This window comes from Micromesistius poutassou (assembly GCF_964030765.1).
Source record: "Micromesistius poutassou genome assembly, contig: SCAFFOLD_6088, whole genome shotgun sequence".
Lineage (NCBI taxonomy): Eukaryota > Metazoa > Chordata > Actinopteri > Gadiformes > Gadidae > Micromesistius > Micromesistius poutassou.
In genome coordinates, this window is record NW_028177630.1 from 1 (window position 1) to 12591 (window position 12591).

General features: G+C 45.9%; 1 protein-coding gene across 1 annotated transcript; it reads right to left on the minus strand.

Annotated features, from left to right (window-relative positions):
• Positions 1–2952: 2952 nt before the first annotated feature.
• Positions 2953–11895, minus strand: LOC311375847 (BAI1-associated protein 3-like; the record flags this gene model as incomplete). The annotated part of the gene is made up of 11 exons (XM_084490882.1): positions 2953–3056; positions 4205–4410; positions 5002–5125; positions 5262–5382; positions 6087–6170; positions 6303–6374; positions 7107–7215; positions 8097–8176; positions 8293–8361; positions 10279–10494; positions 11800–11895. Coding segments are annotated over 11 exons (1281 nt in total), but the record flags the coding sequence as incomplete, so codon positions are not given.
• Between the last annotated feature and the right edge of the window lie 696 nt (positions 11896–12591).

Consider the following 12591-nt stretch of genomic DNA (forward strand, 5'->3'; position numbering starts at 1 on the left):
GGCAGAGACAGAGAGGAGATACAGGAAGGGAAGAGAGGACTTATTTAAGAGAACTCACAAAAATAGACAATTTTGTCAGACATTGAGTAGAACGGCAACAGCTGCTCGGAAAACGTTATTGATTTCATTTTTGGATTATTTATGAAGATGGATTGAATCTCTCCCAGCAGATGCAGACTCCTTGTCATCCACTTATGAAGTACACAAATAGTAGAGTGGTGTTTTAAATACAATCTTTATTCAAGGTCAACAAAGATATATCTCCCAGAGTAATGATCCAGTTAACAGCAACACAAGTCATTTATACTTCATGGACAAATAATTTACTTGAACAATTACACGTCGATGACACTGCTTGGATTTGGAGGAAACGTCACAGGTCCGTAAACTTTGAGACAGTGAAAACAAACTCCATAATCATAGCAATATATCTTATAATTTGAAAGACTGACGGTAATAGCACGACGAGCTGTGTTTAAAAGAGTTGAATCATTCACAGTTTGGTGTCCTTGCTGTTGCTTTTACAAATACAGCTGTATTTTTTCTCTCCATCAAGGCCTACAAAGTGTCTAGAATGGACTTTCAGAAACAGTATCATACGTGGATGTCCTTGGACATGTATATATATATATATATATATATATATATATATGCTGAATTCATAACTTGCCTTGTGACCAACAACTGCCACTAACTTTTACATTTTGTAGGATAATATCATTTTGTAAAATACATTTCAATAGTAAAAGTAGCATTACTTCTATTAAAAGGACGATTCAAATCTTGTTTAAGCCCATTTTCCAAGGCTGAAAAGTTTTGTAGTTTTTTAGATTATTAAAAGCAGATTGATGTTCATGTAAACAACTGACAAGGCTGCTAATTAGGTCACCTGAATAATTGTAAAAGTCTCGGTAATTATATCATTTGCATGATAGGTTCTTCTTCATTAATTTGCATTGAAATCCTCATTGAAAAAAATAAATAATCTACCAAAGATCTTATAAAAAGTAAACAAATAAACATACAAAGAAAACAACAAATGCATTCTTTTCAAAGAAATTAACTAATGCACTTTTTTTTTTTTTACCATCGGAACATTCTAGGACAGTAGGCACTCACAGGGCACATACATCACACTGTACACCCTCTGCTTACTACAGCAGCTACAATTAAGTGATGACATATTGATTTGCAAGATGCTAATGGTTTCTCTTTGCTACAATACAATATTGTTGATGATACCTTGTTGATGACGACTATATAGGTACATAAAAAGCCCAGTTATTTTATTGTGGGGGGGGGGGGGGGCTTGTCATTTTGTAAACATTTCTAATCTTTACTTTTTATTTACTTCTTTAACCATTGATACAGAGACACATTTTCCCCACCAATCATTGTTGTCTTGATTTAATACAATAGTGATTATTAAAACAATAAACAACCATAATATAATAAAACTGAAAATAAACAAAAAATACTTTAAAACACCTCATGTCGATGTTTTGTTGTTCTGCTGACTTTCTTTTAATTTCTTTTTTTATTTTTCGGATTTATTTTTTCTTTGCTTGCATATGCTACATCATAAACAGTAAAACTTTGCAAGCTAATATACTGTTAGCATGCTAGCTAAGCTGCTATTGATAAAAAAAAAAAATCCATTGCTACTTTGTCTGGAAAGCAATAGAAGCCATGGTTTCTTGTGAGCTTGAGAAACATATGTTGTGCTTTCAACAAAATCGCTAGCAGGTAATCATGTGTTAAAATGAATTATGGTCATCATGTTTCACTTGTAAACATAAGGAAATATCTGCTTTCAAGAAGCCTTTTGTGCGTAAAATCCTCAACCAGTTTACACTGCATTTAAATGGCGTGCAAGCATTTCCAATGCTCACATGCCTTATCGTATTAAACCGTTGTGTTAGGTCCAGTTAAAGGACAAAATTATAATAAACCGATTACCCACGTGCTCTCTGGCATTCTCAAAAAGAGCTTCTACAGCAAACAAATGTCTTTGTTGCTCGCACTTTAAGCTGCTACACAAGCGTGTGATCTTGAATGAGATCCATGGCTTCTTCCACTCCAGCCACTTCAGCTGATAGAGCGGCTTTCGAAATAATGACAATCCATCCTTTAGTATTGTGATTAACAAAGGGCAAAGAAAGAACCTCTGGTTTCTCCTGCCAAAAACCCCTGCTATATCGTTATCCTCTAGGAATCTGTTTACTAAGATCTTCTGAGTAGGTAAATACTGGGTCAGTCAGTTCCATGTGCAACTTCAGAAATGTGTTTTTGTTAGTGTCCCGTGGAATGTTTCTTCGCGACTCATGAGCGTGTATGAGGTATAGATTCAATACTTACTGAGAATAATACTGTTCCATGTAAGCTACCGCCACAAAATAGTTAAATCTATTATATCAAAGATCGTACAAACGACAGAGATAACGATGAACTCGTTACAAAAAGAAAATAGAGTAGTAACATTCAGTATCAACTAGTCACTAGATTCTCGAATATAGTTTCAAGCCGAGACGCCGGAGAGAGAAATGCACAGTGACGGGGGATGCTAAACTTCCACAATCTCCGGAGAACGGCGACCACCCTGGCCGTCTCACCTCTTTTTCTTCTTGTGGTGGTGGTGGCGGTCATTTTGGCATAATCATGACTGCACGCACAATAGATTCCGATAAGAAACGAAAAACAAAGAAAACGTCATATATATTGCATACGTGTTACGACAAAGTACAAAAGCACGTGGTCACGAAACGCGGGTCGGAGCGGCAAGCCGTACTGCGGAGGAGAGCCACAGGAGGGACCCGCCACCTCCCCTTACTCCTCTTACTCCTCTCGCTCCCCTTACTCCTCTTGCTCCCCTTACTCCTCTTACTCCTCTTGCTCCCCTTACTCCTCTTACTCCTCTTACTCCTCTTACTCTCCTTACTCCTCTTACTCCCCTTACTCCTCGTCCATGGACTTCTCGATCTCCTTCAGCCGGCGGACCAACTCCTGCGCCTCCCTGTCTCCCGTGCGCGCCTCCAGCATCCTCATGATTGGCTTCTCTGGATGAGAGGAGGAGAGGGGGGGGGGGGGGAGAGCGATGATTGAAGATTCAACACCTGACATAAGGATTGAGAATCCCCCCCCCCCCTCCTTTCTATATTTGAGTCTAAAGCCTAAAGCACATTCTAAGCCTAAAGCAGAATTCCGCTCTGTACTTCAATTAAGCAATCTTACACAAGATGGCGTTCTTGAATGTCATTATTGGTACGCGAAGCACAGCCGTAGGAATGAGGCGCTTGTGCTGAGTTCCTAAGTCCTGTGCTTCAAGTACCAATAACGACATTCAAGAACGCCATTGAGTGTAAGATTGCGATTCAATAACACAAACCATCTTCATTATCAACGATATTGTAAATTTTTTTCATATTGTGGGTTCATTTGCCCTCAAATTCAAGCTTTCTGTCCGAGTTCATCTCCATCAGAAAATAGTTCCTATAGTAACGATAGCCGACTCTTGGTCAGTTGAACGTTGTTATGGAAACTAGGCTCATGAAAGTAGTTTTGGCTAGTTAGCGTAGCAATACTTTCTGTAATTAGGCACAATCTTTTTGTCCGTTCTTTCATCAGGCATTTAAACACGCTCGAGAATGGGAATTGACCAATCGGAATGCTTGCTTAAACTTGCGTGTTATTGAATGTAGAGCGACTGAAAATGTAACTATAAATTCTATTATAACGGTGCATGAAAGCATTTCGTTTTCTTTCCCAAGCTTGGGAAAATAAACAAAAGTTTATTTGGGACACAAATGTTTTAAAACAATTCCTACTGTCTGCCCCCCCGACACAGCCTTGTGCTTTGGACTTAGATAGTTGTGGATAGCTCCGGTATATGTATTGTATGTGTCAGTTTTTAATTTAGTATGTGCTTGTTTTGGTGGCTTTATGGACAGGACAGTGAAGACAGACAGCAAAGAAAGAGGGAAAGAACACATTGCCTAGGACACCGCTAAAAAGCGTATGGCCTATATGTCGGTTGATCCACCGAGCCCACATAATAACGACAATAACAATAAAAAAACATTATCTATGAATTTATATTGCGCTTTTTCTCAGTGCTTGAAGACACTTTACATGAGATTAAAAGACTAAAGACAGGAGTTAAAAAAAAAAACGAAACTAAATATGAACCACAAAGTGGTGGTGGTACCGCTGGGCTTGTTGCGGGACAGGTGCAGGATGACCGGCTGGACACTCTTGCCGGTCGCAGAGGCGTTGGGTCGCCCCGGCCAGCAGAAGTCACTGAGGGGGGCCAAGGCTTCCCCGGCAAAGTCGTTGGTGGAAAGCCAGTCGTAGTCCATGACGGTGAAGGTCAGACACGCAAACCTGTGTCTGTACTGCTCGGGACTCACTTGGCTAGAGGGGGGGTTGCAAATCACAAAGGAAGAGGAAATGGGAGAAAAAAACGTTGACAAGTGCTTTGGGGGTCGTTCTTTATTGATAGGCTGTCAAAACGTTCCACTGGTGTGGGGGCTTTCAGGTCGACTGCCTCTCTGCTCATCACTACAGCTTAAACCCTACCCAAGACTTTGGCTCATTCGTTTACTTGGACATTATCTTCTTCTTTAAATGTAAGACACTTTCTATCGCACCGCATTGTCTCTGTGCACGGAAAGAGCTACAGGTAAAAAAGATCTAAATACCAAATTTGGTAAAATAAACAGCAACACCCTATTGTGCAGCAGGTCGAGAGATAGAGAGAGAGATGGAGAGAGAGAGAGAGTGTGTATATGCCAGAGAGAGAAAGAGAGAGCAATAGAGCGAGCAATAGAGAGAGAGAGAGAGAGAGAGAGAGCAATAGAGCGTGAGAGAACGCAATAGAGACAAAGAGAGCGAGAGAGGGAGCGAGAGAGAGAGAGAAAAAATATCGAAATACCAAATTTAGTCAAATAAACAGCAACAGCCTGTTGTGCAGCAGACGACAGGGGGAAAGGAAACAAAGCTCACAAGTGGAAGAGTTCGTCGAAGACCGGGTGCAGGGTCTTCAGCTTGACCTGCGTCCGCTGGCTCTTGGCCAGGGGAAACAGGTGGTGGGGACACAGCTCCACGATGACGAACGGGTCGCTCAGACCTAGCGCACGCCGAGCAGAGAAGCACGTTTACGAACCGAAGGACTGGACGAGGTCACCGAGTCTGGACGAGGACTCGACTCAAAGCGACATTTTACTAAAAATAAAAAAAAACGTAAAAAAAAACGGTTCCAGTACCGTTGGCGTCCAGGGCGATGATGTCAGCGGCGTGGAGGATCTCCACGGTGAGGCGCTGCTCCGGGGCGTCGTAGTAACACTTGACACTGATTCGGCCGAAGCGCGTGTGCTTCAGAGTCCTCTGGAAAAAAAGGGTCGACGGGGACCGTGATTGTTGTCGTCCGAAATGGCTGCTCGATAAGTACCATGACGGTAGATTACAGTGACATTGTGGTTACAAAAGCATTTTTTTTTTCCAGATTACACTGACAGCTACTGAGTTTTCTATTCATAGGTAGGGGGAGTGGGCGTTTTGGTTCAAGGGCGACTCCAAGTGCAGACACAGTATTGGGTGAGAACCAAGAACCCTCTGGCTTGGGAGTCGACCACCCTAAACACTAGCCGACCCTGCTCCCCTTCATGCCCTTTGAAGGTCCCATGACGTGCCAGCAGGTGTGAGTGTGATTAGCCGTTACAAGCCCGATTCGAAAAACAAGTGGGCGTGTCCACCTGGACGTGTGCTGGATAGATCAGTCCACCAGCCTACCCAGTGGACCGTAGCAAACGTTGCTCATCCATCCGTCACTCACCTAGGTGGACACGCCCATTTGTGATTTCATAAGAGCCCAATTTTCAAAACGGCTAATCACGGGTAATCACACTCACACCTGGTGGCACGTCATGGGACCTTTAATGCCAGAGCCACGGTTAGATATTATTTTTCCAGCCGGGTACTCGAGTACTACCTGGTCATAAGGGGAAAAGAAGACTCCTGTGGCTCAGAGCTCAAGCGCAGGGCTTTCTCATGGATCGATGCTGGTTCGGCCCAGGTGGGCGTTAGGTTACCTGCTGGGAGATCTTCTCCAGGAAGTACTGCTCAATCAACTCAGAGGACGAGCACTTGTTCATCTTCAGCTCCTCTTCAAGGACCTGGGAGACAAGAGGAGGAGGAAAGCCAGTGAAAGACAAACACAAATAAGAAGAAGAAAAATCAATGACGTCCTAAACCCACATCGCCCGTTGTTTTCCCCCGGGGAAAGCGAGGCTTCCGCGTCCACATACCTTGTGGTCCGAGTTCTTCATGTCCTCTATTGTGAGACCGTTTCCCTCGGCGTGGAAGAACTGCAGCAGGGTCTGCATGTAGGGCACATCGGAATAATAACAGGCATGATAATAATATTCACGATAAAGAACGGAAAAACAGAACCGTGTGTACGAAGAACGGAAGGAAAACAACTTAGCAGTCCAGGCGCCTTTTATTTTTCATTTTGTTTGTCTGTCTTCTTTTTTTCTGAATTCTAGCAATCAGGCTAACAGGAAACCCCATGTAGCCTAATGGGATAATCATGTGCCAAAGCAGAAGGCCCAGTCCGCCCACGGAGCCCACTGCCAATATCCATGAAGCGCTGTTTTTCCCCGCACCTTGATGGATGCATTTGCCTAACATTGACCCCGACCAACACGCATGTCTCTGCCTGGACTCCGGGGAGAAAAAGACTGCAGATTTATTTAGTACATTTCGATGATTCATGTTGGCCAGGGAATAATGATGAGCCTTTCAGTACAGAGTTCACATATTCATTCTCTCTCTCTCTGTCTCTCTCTCTCTCTGTCTCTCCCTCTCTCTCTGTCTCTCTCTCTCTCGCTCTCTCTCTACCAAGGAGACGCTGGGTATCCAGGGAGACTCACAGGGTAATCAGATTCGTGTCATTAAGGAGCAGGTAAAGGAGTGAGGGCATTTATGAAGAAATCTTCCTATAGAATATATTTACATATTAAGGAGCAGGCGGGGAGGTCAGGCGAGCGCGTCGGCGGGGCGAGACGTTGAGGTCCCTGGGGGATCTGTGTTCCCCCGGGTGTACTGACCTCCACCGTGTACTGGAAGCGGTTGTAGAACTCCTCCTGCACGCCTCTGTTCTCCGCTACCGTGTCCAGGATCATCTGGAGGAGAAGGCTCCACATGCTCTGGAGAACCCTGGGCCGGGAACACACAACAACACACACAACAACATCAGACACACACACACACCATCAGACACACACACACACACACGGTTCCTCGCGGCCCTGACCGTCTCCTCACAATCCTCACAGTCTCTGGAAAGGCTGCCTAGCCTCGTGTATATCTCTGCTATTTCTGCCATTTTCTTGGCCATCGTTGCCCTTATTGATGACTCTTTAAAAAAAAAAAAAAAAATGTATATCTGTATATGCCGACTACATAATTGTTGTTAGCATTTATTTGTTCAAAATAACCCTGTGTTACACATTTGAGACATTTGAGAAATAAAGCCATTTAACATTTTTTTGTCATGGCTCCCATCCGGCACACACAACCACTTATTTTCATCATGGCTGTCTAAAGATATATTTGCATATTTATTTATTGAATAGATTATACTGATTTATTTGTACCCTGTTTTATAATGTCATTAATTCACCGGCTTTTGATCTATTTGATCCATTCTAATACATATATTTGATTTCATTTGGTGTGTTTTTCCTTTCCTGTACTCTGCTCCTTCCAATCAGCTGCTTTAACCCCGCTTCACATAAGTGATCAGAGTGGATGAGATAATTATGTGTTAGAATTTTTTCTGCAAAGATGTCACAAGGGGTTAATTATGATTAATCTGTAGAATACAAAGAGAAGAGGAGATCAGAGGGGAGAGGGGAGGAGGAGGAGAGATGAGAGGAGAGGAGGGGAGGAGGAGAGAGGAGAGGAGGGGAGAAGGAGAGAGGAGGAGAGAGGAGGGGAGGGGGAGAGAGGAGAGGAGGGGAGGAGGAGAGAGGAGAGGGAGAGGAGTTGAGGGGAGGAGTGGAGAGGAGAGGAGGAGGAGGAACAGGAATAATTACCTCGTCAGATTCTCCTTTACCAGGGACTCGGTGAAGATGACCATGGTGTCGTTTAAGTACTTCATGAGAGGAGCCACCGCCTGGAAGAGAGGATTGGCGGTTGAATAGAGGCGGGGGGGGGGGCGGGGAGGGAGAGGGAAGCAAAAAATGGAGGGCTTGGAAAATTGGAGGACTCTACCGTGATCGAGAGCATTACCTCGTCGTTGTTGATGGAGTCCGGGGACAGGCTGATGTGCTGGATGTACCGGCGTAGCTCGGGGAGCATCTGGGAGGAAAGTGACGGTTATGAAAGGGTGCAATTCAAGAGAGCATATGGAGAGAGACTTTCTGATGTGTGGACATGTAGGTAATGGGGCCAACGAGGAACACGGAATGAGAACATCCTGTGTGTGGCTTCAACGGATTGGAGCCGGCCGTCGACTCGGTAGCAGACTTGTATTTACTACCACAGTACCGGGGATTATTCATGTTATGCATTGTAAGGTGTAATGCCGCCTGAGGCACAGACGCGCAGAAGATCCGATTCATAATTATTCCACTGATTATATGTAATTATGCATAACATCGCACATCTTAATCATGAAACAACAACGCTTTCGACGGCTTTCCTCTCCCCGACAATTCCACTCAGATACTACTACTATTATGGTGACTAGGAATTACAAAGACAACAAGTACAGCAAAATCAAATGATTAAAAGCATTCATATGAGGAAGTGATACTGACATTGTAATGTGCTTCAATGTTTTAGTGTGTTTTATTGTATGCCGTTGGTCTGTCTTGACCAGGTCTCTCTCTTTGTAAAAACCCTGTTTAAGCAACCTGTTCAACATAGGATGAGTCTAAATGGCCCTCTATAGGTTCAATGTAGTGCTAGTTGATAATAGTTACCCTTACTGACATTTGTGGTTAACCAGGTAGCGTCAATCCAAAATTCTGCCTATTTCCCTCCTCCCAAGTACGATTCCAGTGGGTGACAGCAATATAGCCCAATCCCTAAATATATATATATATATATATATATTTAAAAATCTACCAAGGGAATGTATTTTTCTTAATAGTGGGACTTAATGGTTTGCATTGAACCGCTCCCGCTCTCTCGGTTAAACACATGCTACCGCTTGCATTACTTTGTCTGATGTGGGCGCCTGGTCCCCTGCCGATTAGGTGACGCGGTGTCACACCTGTCCTCTGCTCATTGAAACCGACTGGACCGTTCTGACAGAGGCGTCGTGGGAGGACGACCGCAGGTGCCGCTCATGTCGCTCGTTAGTGGTGCAGCTCATTTCGACGTGCCAGGCGACGGTTGCGGTGGACTTGCGGTGGACGACGCAGATTCAAGGGAGCTTTGACACACACACATGCGTTTAACGCACGCCAGCCCGCCTCATGTTAATGTCGGGGGGCTCACACACACACCTCCTGTGACGGCTCTGTGACAAGGGTCCATGTGTGTTACCTTCGCCGGTTGAGTCTACTACCCAAACCTTGGTGCGTACGAGGAGCAGACCGATAATCAGTGTTACCACCCCTGCTGTGTCTGTCCTACGATGACCCCTCTGTTTGCCCTATGATGACCCCTGTGTTTGCCCTACGATGACCCCTGTCTGCCCTATGATGACCCCTGTGTCTGCCCTATGATGACCCCTCTGTTTGCCCTATGATGACCCCTGCTGTGTCTGCCCTATGATGACCCCTCTGTTTGCCCTATGATGACCCCTGTGTCTGCCCTACGATGACACTGACGCCGCGTTCACACTACATCCGCCCGTTGACGGATCTCATTGACTTTGCATGGGGGGGGCGCTCTCGAAATGCATTGTGGGTCCTCTGTCCGTTCTGTCGGCTCCGTTGCCTTGCGTCAAAAAGTTGAGAAATGTTCAAACTTTTCAGGCAGCGACGGATCCGTCGGCCAATCAGATCGCGTTATGCAAATAAATACACGCAAACACACTGTCCACTGAAATCGCCTTTGTAGTACAACCCCGGGAAAAACGGATGGATACGTCAAAAAGCCCCCATCCGTCGACGGACAGAGCTAGCGTGAACCCCGGGCGTCAGGAGAAGCCATCAGAGGGCCGAAAAAAACAGCCACCAAAAAAAACAAAAACGCAAAGGCATTTGCACACACAGGGTAGGCGTCCCTCCAGCAGAACAGACCCCCCCGCCCCCCCCCACACACCTTGTCGGTGAGCAGGGTGATGAGCCGCTGCGCCTCCCGCTGCAGGTCCAGGTCCATGTTGTACAGCTGTCCGTTCAGCGCCTTGTACACCTGCTCCTTGCCCTCCGCCCCGCACGACTCCTCCATGGCCCGCTCCACCACCTGCCACTCCAGGTCCCGGGGCAGGTGGCCCAGGAAGAGACGCACCCGCTCCGTGTTGTTCAGGGCGATGCACATCTAGCACAGTGCGGGGGGGGGGGGAGGGGGGAGAGAGAGGGGGAGAGAGGGAGAGAGATGGAGAGACCCCCCCCCCCCAGGTGGGTGCAGCAGCAGAGGAGAGGTGGAAGAGTGGAAGGCAGTAGGGGGGAGGCGGGGGAGGCGGGGGAGGCGGGGAGGGGGAGAAGGTAGAAGGAGTTGGGGGAACAAGGAGCAGTGAAGAAAAACAAAGGAGGAAGAAAGCAGGTCTACGGAGAGTCCGAGTTGGAGGGGGAGCATAAGGAGTGCAAGCGTATAGGCCGGGGGTTATTATGCTTTTAGGTGCTGACGGCTCGAGAGAGCGGTCTCTCGGTCACGTTTTGGTGTTTTGTTGGTGTAACGTTTGTGTTCAATGTTCACTATTCGATATTAATCATCATCATCAACATCGTCGTCATCACCATCATCGACATCATCAAACTTTAGCCACGTTCTCAAGTCAGATAATTCATCAAAGTCCGGAACGTCCGTAAGCTCCGTTCGTCTGCACCGTCGCCTCGCTGTCGCCGTAACGCGAGCGGACGTGATCGGTCACTGGCCGGGCCACGTAAGTGTCGGGTAATTGGTCACTCGCTTGGCTACGTAGCCAGGAGGGGAAGAAGACTCCACCCTATCGCATCGCCTTGAAGGGAAGAGACGCGAGTCGAAGGACTGTTGAAACAACGTGAGAAAGGTGCGATGTTTCATGGAACGTCGTTCTCTGATGTTAAACAATGCACACCTTGATAACCCTTCATAACGTGATAAGAAGTAAATTACGAATATACATTAATTCCTTTAAAAAAGTGACGCACGCTTCACAACTTTAATACCTAAACTATGTGCACATGGAATTACACAAATGCAAAAACCTCTTTATTATGAATGATTTATCCGCGTTGTGATGTTTGTTTTGCTTCTGACTGTGATGTGCGAAGGATTGCTGCTGAAACACACACCCGCGCATCTATCGCGAACACGGCCTTCGGGTCAACCGTCGTCTAATCTGCCTCAGGGAGATGGCAGGCGACGACACCGACGATGAAGATGATGATAATAAAAACAGATGCACCGTAATTCCAGGCATTCTCTGAATAATAATGAAAAAGACTTTACCCTGCCGGGGTAGACCTAGTGTAAAGTCTGGAGAATCAGAGAGCCGGAGGATTCACCACGAGCAAGTTTGTGTGTTGCTGTCGTGATGACACACGCACCCACACACACACACACACACACACGCACACGCATGCACACACACACGCACACACACACACACACTGTCTGGAGATGTCCTCCCAGGGGCAGTACCTGCACAGTGAGGCTCTTATGGTCACGCCCCTGCTGGTTCCTCTCGATCTTACGTGTGATCATCTCTGAGTAGCACACCGCCTCGCTGCAGAAGTTCTGCAGAAACACACACGATGACAAACCTCAGATCAGACGCAATTATGAACTAAATCACAAGCCCTCCATTTTCCTGTCTGAAAAACAGGAATTTATGATTGTTTTCATTTGAAGAGGCTTTTAGAGGAGCGTGCGCATGCCCCTGCATGCAGCTGTGTTTCTCTATAATTGTGTGTGTCAATGGATTTTACTTGCTGCTTGTGTGTGTGTGTGTGTGTGTGTGTGTGTCTGTGTGTGTGTGTGTGTGTGTGTGCTCAAATGTATCTTTGTGTGTGTCACAGTGTGTTACCGGGTGTAATTGTGTGACTCTAACCAGGTATCTTTAATGCTTTTTGTGGCATGTGGCTCTGTGTTACTGTACGAGTGTACACACACACGTGTGTGTGTGTGTGTGCGTGTCTGTGTGTGTGCGTGTTCATATGTGTCTTTATGTGTGTGTGTGTGTGTGTGTGTGTGTGTGTGTGTGTGTGTGTGTGTGTGTGTCTGTACGTGTGTGTGTGTGTGTGTATGTGTGCACATGTATGTATGTATGTGTGTGTGTGTGTGTGTGTCTGTACGTGTGTGTGTGTGTGTGTGTGTATGTGTGCACATGTATGTATGTATGTGTGTGTGTGTGTGTGTCTGTACGTGTGTGTGTGTGTGTGTGTACATGCATGTATGTGTGTGTGTGTGTGTGTGTGGATGCGGGTGGGCGGG